Source organism: Ovis canadensis, chromosome 14 (genome assembly GCF_042477335.2).
Source record: "Ovis canadensis isolate MfBH-ARS-UI-01 breed Bighorn chromosome 14, ARS-UI_OviCan_v2, whole genome shotgun sequence".
Taxonomy (NCBI): Eukaryota; Metazoa; Chordata; class Mammalia; order Artiodactyla; family Bovidae; genus Ovis; species Ovis canadensis.
Window position 1 is genome coordinate 29,209,846 of NC_091258.1, and position 21,214 is coordinate 29,231,059.

Below are 21,214 nucleotides of genomic sequence, written 5' to 3' on the forward strand. Positions count from 1 at the left end.
TATCCTATAATACACTCCCTGATTGGGGTAGGAAAAGGATGACATATCAAGGCCTAAATTTTTTATTCTTTCCACCTCTTGGTTATCTTTTCCATTGTATAGAATATCAGTGTTCTTAAAGGGCAAGATTAATATGTGGTCAGGAAACTCTGAAGAGACTATTATGTTTGAATCAAAATTCTGTCATTTTCTAGCCATGTGCCAGTTGCTTAACCACTCAATGCCTCTATTTTGCCATCTGTAAGATAGGGGCATATTGAGGATTAATGTATGTGAAATGCTTAAACAATGCCAGGAATGGAGTAAGCGCAAAATGATGCTGTGGCTGCTGTTGCAGAGGCAACAGTGGCTGTGGTGGCTTCTGTGGCTGTTCTGCTGCTGTTTCTCCTCCTTTTTCTTATTATTCTATTATTTTCATTTTTATCACTATGAAAAATATCTTCCAAGAGTTTATAAAGACACCTTTGTTTTTTGTCTATTAAATAACATTGTACATGTACCCTGAAATTGCCCCAGGATAGAAATACAGTGAGAAACAGTCCCAAAGCTGTAAAGAATTTACTATCATTTTTGTGGTTGACTCCCTCCTGTTTTTCAGAATTATTCACTGCCTAAAAACAGTACCTAAAAAGCTATGGTAGATGGGCTGTAATCTTTTTTAAGTAAATATTATGCTTGGATAAATATGTATAAAACTCAGCTTGTTTTTATTATATCCTTTTACTTTTTATTGGGATATATTACTTTTTATTGGGGTATATTGGGGTATGATTAACAATGTTGTGATAGTTTCAGGTGAACAGCAAAGGGACTCAGCTGTACATATACATGTATCCATTCTCCCCCAAACCCCCCTGCCATCCAGGCTACCACATAACAACCTGTTTTTATATAATCAACATAGAACTGAAGATCAAAATGAAATGAGCACATTTTCATAGCTTCATTGCAGTAAAAATAAACACCTCTGCTGACTCATTTTAGGAGAAGTTGGATTCTTTTTTTTGATTTATTATTCAGTTAACTTTCACATGTCTGAGCATAACAAACTTTAAGATATGCTAATTGCTGGGTCAGAGAGTATGCTTGCTTTAAATCTGCATACATACTGCCAACTTGCACACCAAAGAGGTTATTCAGAATTAAATTTGAGGATCCTACCCCCTACACTGCTCCTTCCCAGCATAGTCACCTCCAGGCCCTCAGAGAATCCATGCTACAGAGAGCCTCAGGTGTCAGTGGGTCTCTCTGAGGTACATTAGAGCAGAAAACAGCAGAGAACACTGACTTAGTACCTTCTTCCCACCCCCACCCCCCCAAACACACTAAATTGTCTTCCTTGTTGTATCTTTGTATTTTATCCAGCGTTACCACAAGGAACTAAAACATGAAAAGAGCTTCCATATTTATAATATAACAGCAGCCAAAGACATTGCCCTTATGCTGGTCAGTGCCCCCTAAAAAATGCTCCATCTCAGAAACGTCTTTTAGAATTTAGTGTTAGGAAACACTGTCTTCCCTCAAGGATCTAGTTTTCTTCCTGAGACTGCAAATGCATGATTTTTAGAACAACTTTACTGAGTTAAAATTACAAACATTTCGCCTATTTAAAGATTACATTTCAGTTGTGTTTAGCATATCCACAAAGTTGTGCAACCATGCATGCTAAGTCACTTCAGTCGTGTTCGATTCTTTGCGACCCCATGGACTGTAGCCCGCTATCTGCTAAAGAAGGGAGGTCTACCCACTCCAGTATTTTTGGGCTTCTCTGTGGCTCAGCTGGTAAAAAATCCACCTGCAATGTGGGAGACCTGGGTTTTATCCCTGGGTTGGGAAGATCCCCTGGAGAAGGGAAAGGCTACCCACTCCAGTATCCTGGCCTGGAAAATTCCAGGGACTGTATAGTCCATGGGGTCAAAAAGAGTCAGACATGACTGAACGACTTTCACTTTCAGGCTCCTCTGTTCCTGGGATACCCTAGGCAAAGATACTGGAGTGGGTTGCCATTTCCTCCTCCAAGGGATCTTCCCAACCCAGAGATCGAACCCAAGGCTCTTATGTCTCCTGCATTGGCAGGCAGGTTCTTTACCATTGGAGCTAGCTGGGGCAGGATAGGGGTGCAACCATAACCACAATCAATTCTCGAACATTTTCATCACCCCTCGCAAAAAAGCCTATACCCTTTATCAATCACTCCCCACCTTACCTTTAAACACTTCATCCTTCCACCAGCAATAGACAATCATTAGTCTACTTTAGACCCCACGTCCAAGGTAAGAGAAACCCAAGTAAGATGGTAGGTATTGTAAGAGGGCATCAGAGGGCAGACACACAAAAACCATAATCACAGAAAACTAGTCAATCTAATCACACTAGGACCACAGCCTTGTCTAACTCAGTGAAACTAAGCCATGCCTGTGGGGCCACCCAAGATGGGCGGGTCATGATGGAGAGGTCTGACAGAATGTGGTCCACTGGAGAAGGGAATGGCAAACCACTTCAGTATTCTTGCCTTGAGAACCCCATGAACAGTATGAAAAGGCAAAATGATAAGATACTGAAAGAGGAACTCCCCGGGTCAGTAGGTACCAAATATGCTACTAGAGATCAGTGGAGAAATAACTCCAAAAAGAATGAAGGGATGGGGCCAAAGCAAAAACAACACCCAGCTATGGATGTGACTGGTGATAGAAGCAAGGTCCGATGCTGTAAAGAGCTATATTGCATAGGAACCTGGGATGTCAGGTCCATGAGTCAAGGCAAATTGGAAGTGGTCAAACGGGAGATGGCAAGAGTGAACGTCTACATTCTAGGAATCAGCGAACTAAAATGGACTGGAATGGGTGAATTTAACTCAGATGACCATTATATATACTACTCCAGGCAGGAATCCCTTAGAAGAAATGGAGTAGCCATCATGGTCAACAACAGAGTCCAAAATGCAGTAGTTGGATGCAGTCTCAAAAACGATAGAATGATCTCTGTTCGTTTCCAAGGCAAACCATTCAGTAGCACAGTAATTCAAGTCTACGCCCCAACCAGTAACACAGAAGAAGCTGAAGTTGAATGATTCTATGAAGACCTACAAGACCTTTTAGAACTAACACCCAAGAAAGATGTCCTTTTCATTTTAGGGAACTGGAATGCAAAAGTAGGAAGTCAAGAAACACCTGGAGTAACTGGCAAATTTGGCCTTGGAATACGGAATGAAGCAGGGCAAAGGCTAATAGAGTTTTGCCAAGAGAACTCACTGTTCATAGCAAACACCCTCTTCCAACAACACCAGAGAAGACTCTACACATGGACGTCACCAGATGGTCAACACTGAAATCAGATTGATTATATTCTCTGCAGCCAAAGATGGAGAGGCTCTATATAGTCAGCAAAAACAAGACTGGGGAGCTGACTGTGGCTCACATCATGAACTCCTTATTGCCAAATTCAGACTGAAATTGAGAAAATAGGGAAAACCACTAGACCATTCAGGTATGACCTAAATCAAATCCCTTATGATTATACAGTGGAAGTGAGAAATAGATTTAAGGGCCAAGATGTGATAGATAGAGTGCCTGATGAACTATGGAATGAGGTTCATGACATTGTACAGGAGACAGGGATCAAGACCATCCCCATGGAAAAGAAATGCAAAAAGGCAAAATGGCTGTCTGAGGAGGTCTTACAAATAGCTGTGAAAAGAAGAGAAGTGAAAAGCCAAGGAGAAAAGGAAAGATATAAGCATCTGAATGCAGAGTTCCAAAGAATAGCAAGAAGAAATAAGAAAGCCTTCTTTGGCGATCAATGCGAACAAATAGGGGAAAAGAAGAGAATGGGAAAGACTAGAGATCTCTTCAAGAAGATTGGAGATACCAAGGGAACATTTCATGCAAAGATGGGCTCAATAAAGGACAGAAATGATATGGACCTAACAGAAGCAGAAGAGATTAAGAAGAGGTAGCAGGAATACATGGAAGAACTGTACAAAAAAGATCTTTACGACCAAGATAATCACAGTGGTGTGATCACTGACCTAGAGCCAGACATCCTGGAATGTGAAGTCAAGAGGGCCTTAGAAAGCATCACTATGAACAAAGCTAGTGGAGGTGATGGCATTCCAGTTGAGCTATTTCAAATCCTGAAAGATGATGCTGTGAAAGTGCTGCACTCAATATGCCAGCAAATTTGGAAAACTCAGCAGTGGCCACAGGACTGGAAAAGGTCAGTTTTCATTCCAATTCCAAAGAAAGGCAATGCCAAGAATGCTCAAACTACTGCACTATTGAACTCATCTCACATGCTAGTAAAATAATGCTCAAAATTCTCCAAGCCAGGCTTCAGCAATACGTGAACCGTGAACTTCCAGATGTTCAAGTTGGTTTTAGAAAACGCAGAGGAACCAGAGATCAAATTGCCAACATCTGTTGGATCATCGAAAATGCAAAAAAGTCCCAGAAAAACATCTATTTCTGCTTTATTGACTGTGCCAAAGCCTTTGACTGTGTGGATCACAATAAAATGTGGAAAATTCTGAAAGAGATGGGAATACCAGACTACCTGACCTGCCTCTTGAGAAACCTATATGCAGGTCAGGAAGCAACAGTTAGAACTGGACATGGAACAACAGACTGGTTCCAAGTAGGAAAAGGAGTATGTCAAGGCTGTATATTGTCACCCTGCTTATTTAACTTATATGCAGAGTACATCATGAGAAACGCTGAGTTGGAAGAAGCACAAGTTGGAATCAAGATTGCTGGGAGAAATATCAATAACCTCAGATAGGCAGATGACACCACCCTTATGACAGAAAGTGAAGAGGAACTAAAAAGCCTCTTGATGAAAGTGAAAGTTGAGAGTGAAATACTTGGCTTAAAGCTCAACATTCAGAAAACGAAGATCATGGCATCTGGTCCCATCACTTCATGGGAAATAGATGGGGAAACAGTGTCAGACTTTATTTTGGGGGGCTCCAAAATCACTGCAGAAGGTGACTGCAGCCATGAAATTAAAAGACGCTTACTCCTTGCAAGAAAAGTTATGACCAACCTAGATAGCATATTGAAAAGCAGAGATACTACTTTGCCAACAAAGGTCCATCTAGTCAAGGCTATGGTTTTTATAGTGGTCATGTATGGATGTGAGAGTTGGACTGTGAAGAAGGTTGAGCGCCAAAGAATTGATGCTTTTGAACTGCGGTGTTGGAGAAGAGTCCTGAGAGTCCCTTGCACTGCAAGGAGATCCAACCATTCCATTCTAAAGGAGATCAGCCCTGGGATTTCTTTGGAGGGAATGATGCTAAAGCTGAAACTCCCGTACTTTTCTACCTCGTGGAAGAGTTGACTCATTGGAAAAGACTCTGATGTTGGGAGGGATTGCGGGCAGAAGGAGAAGGGGATAACAGAGGATGAGATGTCTGGAGGGCATCATGGACTTGATGGCCATGAGTCTGAGTGAAATCCGGGTGTTGGTGATGGACAGAGAGGCCTGGCGTGCTGCGATTCATGGGGTCGCAAAGAGTCGGACACGACTGAGCGACTGAACTGAACTGAACTGAACTAGTCTACTTTATAGATTTGCCTATTCTGGACATTTTATATATACCTCAAATCATATAATAAATCATATAATAAACTAACCAAACTGATCACATGGATCACAGCCTTGTCTAACTGATTGAACTATGAGCCATGCACTGTTGGGCCACCCAAGTTGGACAAGTCATGGTGAAGAGTTTTGACAAAATGTGATCCAGTGGAGAAGGGAGTGGCAGACCACTTCATCATTCTTGCCTTGAGAAACCAATGAATAGTATGAAGAGGCAAAAAGATATGACACTGGAAGATGAACTCCCCAGGTCAGTAGGTGAAAGATGAACTCCCCAGTATGCTACTGGAGAAGAGTGAAGAAATAACTCCAGAAGGAATGAAGAGGCTGAGCCAAAGTGGAAACAAGGCACAGTTGTGGATGTGTCTGGTTGTGAAAGTAAAGTCGGATGCCATGTGAAGTGAAGTGAAGTGAAATTCACTCAGTCATGTCCATCTCTTTGTGACCCTGTGGACTATATAGTCCATGGAATTCTCCAGGCCAGAATACTGGAGTGGGTAGCCTATCCCTTCTCCAGCAGATCTTCCTGACCCAGCAATCAAACTGTGGTCTCCTGCATTGCATGCAGACTCTTTACCAGCTGAGCTACAAGGGAAGTAAAGTCTGATGCCATAAAGAACAATATTGCATACGAACCTGGAATGTTAAGTCCGTAAAATCAAGGCAAATTGGAAGTGGTCAAATAGGAGATGGCAAGAGTGAACATTGACATTTTAGGAATCAGTGAACTAAACTGAACCAGAATGGATGAATTTAATTAAGAGGACAATTATATCTACTACTGTGAGCAGTAATCCCTTAAAGAAATGGAGTAGCTCTCATATTCAACAAAAGAGTCCAAAATGCAATACTTGAGTGCAATCTCAAAAATGACAGAATGATCTCTGTTCATTTCCAAGGCAAACCATTCAGTATCACAGTAATCCAAGTCTATGCCCCAACCACTAATGCTGAAGAAGCTGAAGTTAGTTCTGTAAAGGACATATAAACCTTGCAGAATTAACACCAAAAAGAGATGTCCTTTTCATCATAAGGGACTAGATTGCAAAAGTAGGAGGTCAAGAGATACCTGGAATAACAGGCAAGTCTGGTCTTGGAGTACAAAATGAAGCATAGCAAAAGCTAACAGTTTTGCCAAGAGACCACAATGATCATACTTAACAACATAAGAGACGACTCTACACATGGACATCACTACATGGTCAGTTGCGAAATCAGAGTGATTATATTCTTTTCAGCTAAAGGTGGAGAAGCTCTATACAGTCAGCAAAAACAAGACTAGGAGCTGACTGTGGCTCAGATCATAAACTCCTTATTGCAAAATTCAGACTTAAATTGAAGAAAGTAGGGCCATTCAGGTATGACCCAAATCAAGTCCCTTACAGTTAAACAGTGGAAGTGACAAGTAGATTGAAGGGATTAGACCTGATGGAGTGCCTGAAGAACTGTGGATGGAAGTTCCTAACATTGTACAGGAGATGTTGGATCAAAACCATCCTCAAGAAAAAGAAATGCAAAAAGGCAAAATGGTTGTCTGAGGAGGCCTTACACATAGCCGAGAAAAGAAGAGAAGTGAAAGGCAAAGGAGAAAAGGAAAGATATACCCATCTGAATGCAGAGTTCCAAAAAATAGCAAGGAGAGATAAGAAAGCCTTGCTGAGTGAACAATGCAAAAAAAAAGAGGAAAACAATAGAGGGAAAGACTAGAGAGATCTCTTCAAAAAAATTAGAGGTACTAAGGGAATGTTTATGCAAAGAGGGCACAATAAAGGTCAGAAGCAGTATGGACCTAACAGAAGCAGAAGAGATTAAGAAGAGCTAGTAAGAACACACAGAAGAACTTTACAAAATAGATCTTCATGACTCAGATAACCATGATGATGGGATCACTCACCTAGAGCCAGACATCTTGGAGTGTGGTGTCAAGTGGGCCTTAGGAACCATCACTACGAACAAAGCTAGTGGAGGTGATGGAATTCCAGTTGAGCTATTTCAAATCCTAAAAGATGATGTTGTGAAAGTGCTGTACTCAATATGCCAGCAAATTTGGAAAACTCAGCAGTGGCCGCAGGCCTGGAAAAGGTTAGTTTTCACTCCAATCCCAAAGAAAGGGCAATGCCAAAAATGCTCAAACTACCACACAATTGCACTCATCTCACATGCTAGTAAAGTAATGCTCAGAATTCTCCAAGCGAGGCTTCAGCAGTAAGTGAACCGAGAGCTTCCAGATGTTCCAGCTGGTTTTAGAAAAGGCAGAGGATCCAGAGATCAAATTGCCAACATCCGTTGGATCGTAGAAAAAGCAAGGGAATTCCAGAGAAACATTTACTACTGATTCATTGTGTATGCCAAAGCCTTTGTGTGGATCACAGCAGACTGTGGAAAATTTTACAAAAGATGGGAATACCAGGCCACCTTACTTGCATCCTGAGAAACCTATATGCAGGTCAGGAAGCAACAGTTAGAACTGGACATGGAACAACGGACTGGTTCCAAATTAGGGAAGGAGTACATCAAGGCTCCATATTGTCACCATGATTATTTAATTTATATGCAGAGTACATCATGTGAAATGCTGAGCTGGATGAAGCACAAGCTGAAATCAAGATTGCCAGGAGAAATGTCAATAACCTCAGATATGCAGATAGTATCACCCTTTATGGCAGAAAGCACAAAGGATCTAAAGAACCTCCTGATGAAAGTGAAAGAGGAGAGTGAAAAAAATGGCTTAAAATTCAACCTTCAAAAAACAAAGATAATGGCATCCGGTCCCATCGCTTCGTGGCAAATAGATGAGGAAACAATGGAAACAGTGAATTTATTCCCTTGGTCTCCAAAGTCACTGCAGATGGTAACTACAGTCATGAAATTAAATGTTGCTCCTTGGAAGAAAAGCTATGACCAACCTAGACAGCATATTAAAAATCAGAGACATTACTTTGCCAACAAAGGTCCACATAGTCAAAGCTATGGTTTTTCCAGTAGTGATGTATGGATGTGAGGGTTGAACCATAACAAAGGCTGAGTGCTGCCAAATTGATGCTTTTGAACTGTGGTGTTGGAGAAGACTCTTGAGAGTCCGTTGGACTGCAAGGAGATGAAACCAGTCCATCCTAAAGGAAATCAGTCCTGAATATTCATTGGAAGGACTGATGCTGATGCTGAAGCTCCAATACTTTTGCCATGTGATGCAAAGAGCTGGTTCATTAGAAAAGACCCTCATGCTGGGAAAGACTGAAGGCAGGAGGAAAAGAAGACAGTAGAAGATGAGAAGTTTCAACAGCATCACAGACTCAATGGACATGAGTTTGAAACAGCTCTGGGAGATGGTGATGGACAGGGAGTCCTGGCGTGCTGCAGTCCATGGGGTCACAAAGAGTCATACATGACTGAGCGAATGAACAACAACAAATCATGTAATATGGCCTTTATGGCAAACTTTTTCATTTATCCTGTTCTCAAGTTTCATCCAAGTAGTAACACTTTTTCTCCCCCACCCCTCCCACTTTTTTTTGCCTGTGCTTCGTGATGCAGGATCTTAGTTCCCAGACCAGGGATGAAACCCATGCCTTCTGAAGTGAAAGTGCGAAGTCCTAACTACTGGACCACCAGGGAATTCCCACACTTTGTTCTTTTATGGCCGAATAACATTCCATTGTATGGGTAGACCACCTTTGATTTATCCATTCATCAGCTGATGGTCATTTGTGTTGTTTCTGCTTTTTGCCTGTTGTGAATAATGCTGCTATAAACTTTCATGAACAAGTTATTGTTTGACATATGTTTTCATTTCCTACCCTGATTCCTAGGGGTAGAATTACTGAGTCTTATAGTAACCTGACATTGCGAGCCACATGGCAGAGCAGTTCTCCTGGGTTCCCTTACCCTACTGCTCTCTACCCGGGTGCCCTTTCCCAATAAAATCTCTTGCTTTGTCAGGAGATGTGTCTCCTCGGACAATTCATTTCCGAGTGTTAGACAAGAGCCCAGTTTCGGGCCCTGGAAGGGGTCTGTCTTCCTGCAAGAAATGGCGACTCTGACGGGACTCTTCTTTGCTGAGACTGACGTCCTGACCACTCGGGGTACTCAGGGGCCAGCTTGCCTGCCAATGGACCAGACCCAGCAGCCGCAACTGGGACCCTTTTGTCCTTGGTCTCCTCCTGACGTGGACAACTGGCCAGAGTGCCCTGACCGGTAAGGAACAAGAGACTTTATTGACCTCTCTCCCCTTCCCTCTCTCTTTCTTCTCCTTAACCCTTCCTATCCTTCCCTGTTTTTCTAGTCCCCCGGGGCTGGATGCAGGAATCTGGTCGAAGGGCCCTCAGCCTGAGCTGAGGATTGGAGACTGATCACCTCCTCTTGGCAGAGAACTCGAATTCTGGTTCTAGTCTGGTCTGATTTCTAGTAGGGCCAAGTTCCAGTCTTCCCTTCTCTGGAGGCCCAGGGAAAACTCCCATAAAGCCTGGGCATCTGTAGGTGGCAGGAGACGTCTGTAAGGTCACCCCTTTTGCCCCCCCATCTCCCGCCTCCTCCCCCTTCTTCTTTCGACCTGGCTTCCTTTCCTCCCTTGAAATCTTTGATGTTAGTACTTGAATTCTTGTATTTAAGGGCTTCCCTGGTGGTGCAGAGGTTAAAGCATCTGCCTCCGATGTGGGAGACCTAGGTTCGATCCCTGGGTCAGGAAGATCCCCTGGAGAAGGAAATGGCAACCCACTCCAGTATTCTTGCCTGGAGAATCCCATGGATGGAGGAGCTTGGTGGGCTACAGTCCACGGGTCGCAAAGAGTCAGACACGACTCAGTGACTTCACTTTATAGTAACTCTATGTTTAACATTTGGAACACTTCTAAACTATTTTGCAAAGTAGGTATACCAATTTGGCTTCCAACCAGCAGTGTATAAGGGTTCTAATTTCTGTGTGTCCTCCCCAACCTTTATTCTTGTCTTTTTTTTGGTGTTAGTTGTCCTAATGGATATGAGGTATTATCTCATTGTGGGGTTAATAAGCATTTCCCAAATGACTAATATTGTCAGAGCATCTTTTCATATGTTTACAGTAAATCTTCTTTGGAGAAATGTCTATTCAGATACTGTAGCCATTTTAAAATTAGATTATTTGTCTTTTTATTGTTAAGTTGTAAGAGTTCTTTGTATATTCAAGATTCAGGTCACTTGCAAGTTATGTGGTTTTCAGATATTTTCTCCCATTCTTTGGGCTGTTCTTGATGGTATTCTTGATGGTATTCTTTGAGACACAAAAGCTTACAATTTTGACAAAATCCAGTTTATCTCATTTTTTCTTTGTTACATATGTTTTGATGTAATTTTATCTAATACAAAGTCACAAAGATTTACTCTTATATTTTCTTCTAACAATTTTATAGTTTTAGCTCTTACTTTTAACTTTTTAATCTAATTTGCCTTTATTTTTGTAGTTTGTGTAAAGAGATCCAGTTTCATTCTTTTGCTTTTGTATATTGCCTTTCCTAGTACTTTGTATAGGGGAGAAAACTATTCTTTCCCTACTGAGTTGTTTTGGACCCCTTGTCAAAAATCAGTTGACTGTAATGGAAGGGTTTATTTCTGGACACTGTCTATTCCACTGATCTCTTATCTCTATGGCAGTACCACATTGTTTTAATTACTGTAGCTTCTACCTTTCATTCTGGATGCCTTTTATTACTTTTTCTTACCTTATTTCTGTGACTGGAACTTCCAGTATAAAGTTGAATAGAAGTGGCAAGAGCAGACATCATTGTCTTGATTCCTGATCTTTGGGGCAAAGCGTTCTTTTACCATTGAGTATGACATTAGTGATTGGATTTCTTATAGATGCCTTTTTATCAGGTTGAGGAAGTTCCTGTCTATCCCTAGTTTGCTGAACGCTTTTTACCATGGTGAAAGGATGTTGAATTTTGTCAAATGTTTTCTGTGTCTGCTGAGATTGTCATGTAGTTTTTTATCCTTTGTTCAGTTGATATGGGGAGTTGTAATAACTGATTTATGGATGTTAAGCCATTCTTGCATTTGTAGGATAAGTCCCAGTTGGTCATGGTATGTAGTAATTTTTGTATGTTACTGGGTTTGATTTGCTAGTGTTTTTATTGAGTAGTTTTGTGTCTGTATTCAGAAGAGATTTTGATTTGTGATTTTCTCTCCTTGTGGTGTGTTTGATTTCTGTTTTAGGGTAATAATGGCCTCTTAGAATGAGTTGGAAAGTGTCCCTCTACTCGTTTTTGTAAAATTTTATGGAAGATTGGTTTTAATTTTTCATTAACTGTTTAATAGAATTCATCAGTGAAGTCACATGATCCTGGACATTTTTGTGTGAAAAGTTTCGGTCACTAGTTGTTAAACATTTGTTCATATTTTCTTGTCCTCCTTGAACCAGTTTTGGTAGTGTATGTGTTTCTAGGAATTTGCTCATGTTATCTAGGTTACCTAAATTGTTGGCATACATTTTTTGAGAATATTCTCTTGGAATTCATAAAATCAGTAGTAATGTTCCTAGTTCCACTCCTGAGTAAGTAATTTAAGTCTTTTTTTTTTTTCTTGGTTAGTCTATCTAAAGGTTTGTCAACTTTTGAGTTTTTCAAGAATCTATTTGGTTTCATTTATACTGTACTCCTCTTGCATGCTTTTGATTAATTAGCTCTTTTCATCTGTTGTCTTAGTATGAAATATATCTTATTGATTTGAGAGTCTTCTATTTCAATATATACATTTACAGCTATGAATTCCCCTTTGAGGATTGCTTTACCTAAATCCCCTAAAGTTTGGTATGTTGTGTCTTCTTTTTCAATCATCATCAGAAAGTATATTAGAAAGTATTTCCTAATTTCTCTTTTCCAACCCATTGGTTATTTAGAAATGTATTATTTAATTTTAGTTTGTGAATTTCTGAGACTGCTTTCTGTTATTGATTTCTAATTTCATTCTGTTGTGCTCAGTCATGTCCGACTCTTTGGGACCCCATGGACAGTAGCCTGCATCAGGCTCCGCCGTCCATGGGATTTTTGAGGCAAGAATACTGGAGTGGGTTGCCATTTCCTTCTCCAGGGAATCTTCCAGACCCAGGGATCGAACCCAGGTTTCCCACATTGTAGACAGACGCTTTACCATCTGAGCTACCAGGGAAGTCTGAAGTATATACTTTGTATGATTTAAATTCTGTTATATTTACTGAAGCTTATTTTATGGTCTGGTATGTGAAAGATGTTGCTTGCATATTGAGAAGGATATATATTCTGCTCTTGTTTAATGAAGTGTTCTATAAACACCTGTTAAGTCTAGTTGGTTTATAGTGTTGTATAGATACATTGTTGATCTAGTAATTTCCCTTCTTTTTTTTCAGCTGATGAATTAATTAGTCCTAAAGACATTGATCCTGTTCAGCGTTTTGTCCCTCTACAGAATCAACGAAATGTGAGCATGAGGTTTTCCAATCAGGTAAAGAGATTTTATTTAATGATTTAGATTCATCCAGACATTTAAAGCTTAATTAAAGCATAAATTTTATTCTAAATGGATTTTTATTGTTCCTTGTGAGAGCAAAACATTTCTCTGTTCTGGTTAGTTAAGATTTACTTGTGGTAAAGGTTATTTGTTAATGAGAAAGTATGAGTTGGATGTTTCCAACAAAATGTCTCACAGGTAAACATTTTCACCTTCACAGTGGTTGACTTTACGGTATCAAATGTCTTTGAGAAGATTTATGTGTGGGTAGCACTGGGACAAATAAGATGGCACTGTTACATGAATGCCACCCCCCACCCCATACTTGATGTCTATCTGTGATGTGTCTCTGTGATAGGCCTAAGTGATGGACAGAGCTGATCTTAGTACTTGGTGACATGTTGGGGAAAGGAATAGTTAAATTTTTTTTTTCACATTTAGTAACTATAGATTCAGACTGTGTTGTGTCAACAAAATAAGTGTTTGCAGGATCAGCAAGATTGATGTTGACTTGAGCATACCCTCAAGTATTAAATGATACCAGTAATGAGGACTGTTAAAATGAAAATGTTGTGTGGATTGTTGAAACTGCCTGAGGAGAAAGGGAATGAACCTGAGTATGTGCCTGGGATTCCAAGCAGTTAAAATGTATTTAATAAGAATAGCATCATCAGTAACGGAAAATATGCTTACAAATAAGCATTATAAAATGCTCCTTTTACTTTAAAAATATATGTATAATACACAAACACACACACATAAATGCTTGTTTTAATGAGAGAAAGGGAAAGCCAGCCAGCCTCGTTAGTAGGTTCTGTCACACTATTTCTCTGCTTCTTTTGCTGGTCCTCAACAAAACATCTAGTTACTGAGTGGTTTATAGTTGAAAAACTTTGGGGGAGACTTTTAATAAATGTTAAGATTTTCCCAGGAACATAAAAATGCCTGTGTTAATATGTGATAGAGATTTTATGCTGGTCTGTTAGTTCCCGTATAAGGAAGAGATCGGGCCTTTGTCTCTATTTACCACTTGTCTCACTGCAGTACAAGTGTACATTCTGGACGTATTTGAGACATGCAGTTTTACCTGAAGAAATGGGAAAGTGGCAATGTATTTTACTTCATATTGCCTAGTGCTGTGACTCTGAGCCATTTTAAGACTAGTATGTTTCATTTACATAGCGTGTGTGACCCACTCCTAGGGTGATGAAATCTCAAGGCCTTTTTTAGAATATAAAGTGACCTGTTGGTCACAGATTTGAGGTATAGGGGCAGGAACCAGATTACATCAAAGCACGCAGCTAACATAATGAATAGTTAAAACATTTACTTCATGCTTGACACATATGATGAGGGCTGTGGGTTATGTATAATTTTTTATATACAATATACTTGCAACTCTCTCGCCCACTCAAAAAATCAGGGTACACATGAGTGAGAGTGAATTTTATAGAGCATTTACTCTAGGTATACTTTTTATATGGAAATATTTATGCCTCCCATGTGGAGCTACATCCTATCTAAGAGCCTTTTTCTAGAGCCAGGACAGAGGCTTCTCTCTTGCAGCCTAGTGGGGATTATATCTGTGCAGTGTTCTATAGTTTCTGACAAGGAGATTATAAGAAGGGCAGGCAGCAGAAGATTGGTGGGAAGTGTCATTGCTCTACCCTACTGGGAACTTGGTTGTGGTAGTATATAAAATAGTAAGGTGCCTTTGCCACTTTCTCAGCTGTTTAAGCAGTAGCCAAGACATAGCATGCTCATATACATTGTTGGGACTAGCTGGCTTGGCTTGGTGAAATATGAAAGTCAGACATGGCTCTACTTGAAATGCTGGTGTCAGTGGCCTTTCAATCATGATTAACTAAGTCAGATCCTGGGATTAACTGATCTGTGGGAATTGATCCTGCCAAATGTCAGAAAAATATGTAGAGTAGTAAAACTCAGACATTTCTCAGAAATAAGAGACATCTCCTGGCAACCCACTCCAGTATTCTTGCCTAGGAAATCCCATGGACAGAGGAGTCTGGTGGGCTACAGTCCATGGGATCACAAAAGAGTCAGAGTCAGACATGACTTAGCGACTAACAACCCAAATGGTGAAACAACAAGTGAATGGTTAAAGAGATATTCTATATCCATACAACAAAATACTAATCAGAAACAAAAAATTGTGAACTATTGATTTAAGTAATATGGTTAAATCATCTCCTAGACACAAGAGTACCTCCTGCATGATAACATTTATGGGAAGTACTAGAACAAGCAACACTACACTTAGATATTAAAAGTCAGAACAATGGTTATCTTGCAGTGGGGATGGGGAGTGTCTGACTGAAAAGGAATATAACAAACCTTTCTAGGGTGGTGGAAATACTCTAACCATTGATCTCTGGGTGGTGGTTATAGAGGTGTATATATTTGTCAAAACTTATCCAACAATACACTTAACATTTATGCCTTTCAGTTTAGTTCAGTTCAGTCTCTCAGCCGTGTCTGACTGTTTGTGACCCCATGAATCGCAGCACGCCAGGCCTCCCTGTCCATCACCAACTCCCAGAGTTCACTCAGACTCACATCCATTGAATCAGTGATGCCATCCAACCATCTCATCCTCTGTCGTCCCCTTCTCCTCCTGCCCCCAATCCCTCCCAGCATCAGAGTCTTTTCCAGTGAGTCAACTCTGCATGAGGTGGCCAAAGTATTGGAGTTTCAGCCTCAGCATCAGTCCTTCCAGTGAACACCCAGGACTGATCTCCTTTAGGATGGACTGGTTGGATCTCCTTGCAGTCCAAGGGACTCTCAAGAGTATTCTCCAATGCCACAGTTCAAAAGCATCAATTCTTCAGCGCTCAGCCTTCTTCACAGTCCAACTCTCTCACCCATACATGTCCACTGGAAAAACCATAGCCTTGACTAGCCTTGATAGCTTTCAATATGCTATCTAGGTTGGTCATAACTTTTCTTCCAAGCAATAAGCGTCTTTTAATTTCATGGCTGCAGTCACCATCTACTATATGTAAATTATATATCAATAAAAAGTCTGCTTAATTTTTATATTAAATATCTGTTAATAAAGTAGAAGTATTACAAGGGCTTAAAATGTCTCTTTTCCAGAGTATCCAAGAAGTATTCCACCTCATGAGAAGCAGAGATATAAAAAAGCTAGAGTTTCTCCTGTATAGCTTTGAAGCCAGTGGTTTGATTCCATTTTAAATGATTGAATCTTATGTAGTTAAATTTCCCTTAAAGAGCCACCAAGAGATCATTCTCCATTTTTTGGTTTAAAAAATTAAATCTTGGGAAGTCTTAATAAAAAAAAGAGAGAGAGACAGCTCCAACTTCAAAGGAAGCTGTGTTAGGGGTCCTCATGACCACTCTTTGCCCCAGTGATTCACTGGAAGGACTGTCAGGACTCAGAAGCTGTTACACTTAACAGTTTATTATTAGGTTGGTGAAAAAGTAATTGTGGTTTTAGACTGTGAATTTTAAATCATTACACCTGGGCTCAAACACATTTTTATTAATCAAAATAGGAACCATTATAATCAACACATTGTTGCCAATGAGAGATAAGTTTGTTTATTCCTGTAGCATAAAAATCTGTGCTTCAGGATTCACCAAACTCTTTCCAAGAGTTCTACTTGCAAAATGTTGAGATGCTGGAAGAAGTGGTTGTCAGGTGATGAAAGGTCAGGTGAGTATGGTGGATATGACAAAACTTCTTAGCCCAGTTCATTCAAGTTTTGCAGCATGGGTTGTGCAATATGCAGTCAGGCATTGTCGTGGAGAAGAATTGGGCCCCTTCTGTTGACCAATACTGGCTGCAGGCTTTGCAGTTTTTGTGCATCTGATCAATCTACTGAGCATACTTCTCAGATGTAATGGTTTCAGTGGGATTCAGAAAGCTATAGTGGATCAGATGGGCAGCAGACCACCAGTGACCATGACCTTCTTTTTGTGCAAGTTTGGCTTTGGGAAGTGCTTTGGAGCTTTGTCTCAGTCCAGTCATTGAGCTTGGAGAAGGCAATGGCACCCCACTCCAGTACTCTTGCCTAGAAAATCACATGGACAGAGAAGCCTGGTAGGCTGCAGTCCATGGGGTCGCGAAGAGTCTGACATGACTGAGCGACTTCCCTTTCACTTTTCACTTTCATGCATAGAAGGAAATGGCAGCCCACTCCAGTGTTCTTGCCTGGAGAATCCCAGGAACGGGGGAGCCTGGTGAGCTGCCGTCTATGGGGTCACACATAGTTGAACACGACTGAAGTGACTTAGCAGCAGCAGTCATTGAGCTGGTTTTTGCCAGTTATCATATAAAATCCACTTTTCATTGCACATCACAAACTGATCAAAAAATGGTTCATTATTGTTGTGCAGAATAAGAGAAGGCCACACTTCAACATTTTTTTTGATATGATGTCAGCTCATGAGGCACCCCTACTTACTGAGCTTTTTACCTTTCCAGTTTGCTTCAAATGCCACATGACTGTAGAATGGCCAATGCTGGTCAACTTCTCCTGTAGTTATAAGAGGATCAGCTTCCATGATCCTCTCAGTCTGTCATTGTGAACTTCTGATGGCTGACCACTGTGTTCCTCATCTTCAAGGCTCTCATCACCTTTGCAAAACTTCTTGAACATCCACTGTGCTGTACATTTGTTAGCAGTTGCTGTGAGTTGTGTCCATTGCTTTACAACCCCTTTGGAACTTGAATGAGAAAATCACTTGAGTTTACTTTTTGTCTAACATTATTTTCCTAATCTAAAATAAATATAAAATAAGCTGAAAGTAATGTCATTAACAAAAAAAAAAAGCAAGAAGTGCACATTAAAATGATGTATAACATAACCACATGTATTTTAGAATGTATTCCAATATCAAATGGCAAATTTCAACAATGAAAAACCACAATTACCGATAGCTTACTATGAACGATGTTGATGTTGGATTCTTGATCTCCAAAGAAGAGGATTTAACTTTAGGAGCAATACGTGAACCATGAACTCCCTGATGTTCAAGCTGGTTTTAGAAAAGGCAGAGGAACCAGAGATCAAATTGCCAACATCCGCTGGATCATGGAAAAAGCAATAGAGAGAGTTCCAGAAAAACATCTATTTATGCTTTATTGACTATGCCAAAGCCTTTGACTGTGTGGATCACAATCAACTGTGGAAAATTCTGAAAGAGATGGGAATACCAGACCACCTAACCTGCCTCTTGAGAAATCTGTATGCAGGTCAGGAAGCAACAGTTAGAACTGGACATGGAACAACAGACTGGTTCCAAATAGGAAAAGGAGTACATCAGGGCTGTATATTGTCACCCTGCTTATTTAACTTCTGTGCTGAGTACATCACGAGAAACACTGGACTGGAAGAAACACAAGCTGGAATCAAGATTGCCGGGAGAAATATCAATCACCTCAGATATGCAGATGACACCACCCTTATGGCAGAAAGTGAAGAGGAACTTAAAAGCCTCTTGATGAAAGTGAAAGTGGAGAGTGAAAAAGTTGGCTTAAAGCTCAACATTCAGAAAACAAAGATCATGGCATCTGGTCCCATCACTTCATGGGAAATAGATGGGGAAACAGTAGAAATAGTGTCAGACTTTATTTTGGGGGGCTCCAAAATCACTGCAGATGGTGACTGCAGCCATGAAATTAAAAGACGCTTACTGCTTGGAAGAAAAGTTATGACCAACCTAGATAGCATATTCAAAAGCAGAGACATTACTTTGCCGACTAAGGTCCGTCTAGTCAAGGCTATGGTTTTTCCTGTGGTCATGTATGGATGTGAGAGTTGGACTGTGAAGAAGGCTGAGTGCCAAAGAATTGATGCTTTTGAAGTGTGGTGTTGGAGAAGACTCTTGAGAGTCCCTTGGACTGCAAGGAGATCCAACCAGTCCATTCTGAAGGAGATCAACCCTGGGATTTCTTTGGAAGGAATGATGCTAAAGCTGAAGCTCCAGTACTTTGGCCACCTCACGCGAAGAGTTGACTCATTGGAAAAGACTCTGATGCTGGGAGAGATTGGGGGCAGGAGGAGAAGGGGATGACAGAGGATGAGATGGCTGGATGGCATCATGGACTCGATGGACGTGAGTCTGAGTGAACTCCGGGAGATGGTGATGGACATGGAGGCCTGGTGTGCTGCGATTCATGGGATCGCAAAGAATTGGACACGACTGAGCGACTGAACTGAACTGAACTGACATAGACATCAGAAGGAGAACAGAGAGTGCCCCCTCACTAGGCTTAGCAAGGGAGCTATATACTTTTCCAATTGGTTATTAAGAATAAATCAAAAGATCCATTCTTCTTTCTCAAGATTGCTTTGGCTATTCGAGGTTTTTTGTATTTCCATACAAATCTTGAAATGATTTGTTCTAGTTCTGTGTAAAATATCGCTGGTAGCTTGATAGGGATTGCATTGAATTTGTAAATTGCTTTGGGTAGTATACTCATTTTCACTATATTGATTCCTCCAATCCATGAACATGGTATATTTCTCCATCTATTAGGGTCATCTTTGATTTCTTTCATCAGTGTTTTATAGTTTTCTATATATAGGTCTTTAGTTTCTTTAGGTAGAAATATTCCTAAGTATTTTATTCTTTTCGTTGCAATGGTGAATGGAATTGTTTCCTTAATTTCTTTTTCTACTTTCTCATTATTAGTGTATAGGAATGCAAGAGATTTCTGTGTGTTGATTTTATATCCTGCAACTTTACTATATTCATTGATTAGCTCTAGTAATTTTCTGGTAGAGTCTTTAGGGTTTTCTATGTAGAGGATCATGTCATCTGCAAACAGTGAGAAAATAATAGCAAATGAAACGACTGACAAGCAACTAATCTCAAAAATATACAAGCAACTTCTGCAGCTCAAGTCTAGAAAAATAAATGACCCAATCAAAAAATGGGCCAAAGAACTAAATAGACATTTCTCCAAAGAAGACATATGGATCACTAACAAACACATGAAAAGATGCTCAACATCATCACTCATTATTAGAGAAATGCAAACCAAAACAACAATGAGGTACCACTTCACACCAGTCAGAATGTCTGCAATCCAAAAATCTGCAAGCAATAAATGCTGGAGAGGGTGTGGAGAAAAGGGAACCCTCCTACACTGTTGGTGGGAATGCAAACTAGTACAGCCACTATGGAAAACAGTGTGGAGATTCCTTTAAAAATTGCAAATAGAACTGCCATATGACCCAGCAATCCCACCGCTGGGCATACACACCGAGGAAACCAGAATTGAAAGAGACACATGTACCCCAATGTTCATCGCAGCACTGTTTATAATAGCCAGGACATGGAAACAACCTAGATGTCCATCAGCAGATGAATGGATAAGAAAGCAGTGGTACATATACACAATGGAGTATTACTCAGCCATTAAAAAGAATACATTTGAATCAGTTCTGATGAGATGGATGAAGCTGGAGCCTATTATACAGAGAGAAGTAAGCCAGAAAGAAAAACACCAATACAGTATACTAACACATATATATGGAATTTAGAAAGATAGCAATGATGACCCTGTATGCAAGACAGGAAAAAAGACACAGATGTGTATAGCGGACTTTTGGACTCAGAGGGAGAGGGAGAGGGTGGGATAATATGGGAGAATGGCATTGAAACATGTATACTATCATGTAAGAATCGAATCACCAGTCTATGTCTGATGCAGGATACAGCATGCTTGGGGCTGGTGCACGGGGATGACCCAGAGTGATGTTGTGGGGAGGGAGGTGGGAGGGGGGTTCATGTTTGGGATCACATGTACACCCGTGGTGGATTCATGTGAATATATGGCAAAACCAATACAGTATTATAAAGTAAAATAAAGTAAAAATTAAAAGTTAAAAAAAAAAAGAATAAATCAGAAGAATGTCTCAAGGTTGTAATGGTCTTACCATACCCACTCCCACAATAAAGATTTTAAGATAACAGGATTAGTCAGAAGGTTCTTAAGAGGGAGAAACATATCCTTGAGCAGGATACATTGTTGATATATAATCATTGGTACAGAATTTAAGGAAAAACATACCTTTGAGCAAGATGAGTTGTTTTGTTGTGTAATCATTAGCTCTGGGCTTAAAGAACAAAATGTTTAGTGTGACTAAGACAAGGAATGTAGAAAAAA

General features: G+C 40.3%; 1 protein-coding gene across 4 annotated transcripts in view; it reads left to right on the plus strand.

Annotated features, from left to right (window-relative positions):
• Positions 1 to 21,214, plus strand: part of PHKB (phosphorylase kinase regulatory subunit beta) — a 232,519-nt gene that overhangs the window by 129,741 nt on the left and 81,564 nt on the right. For all 4 annotated transcript variants that reach the window (XM_069549785.1, XM_069549787.1, XM_069549786.1 and 1 more), the window contains one exon: positions 12,953 to 13,047. In XM_069549785.1, the coding sequence (XP_069405886.1) occupies positions 12,953 to 13,047 (95 nt within the window). The remainder of the gene's footprint in view (positions 1 to 12,952; positions 13,048 to 21,214) is intronic.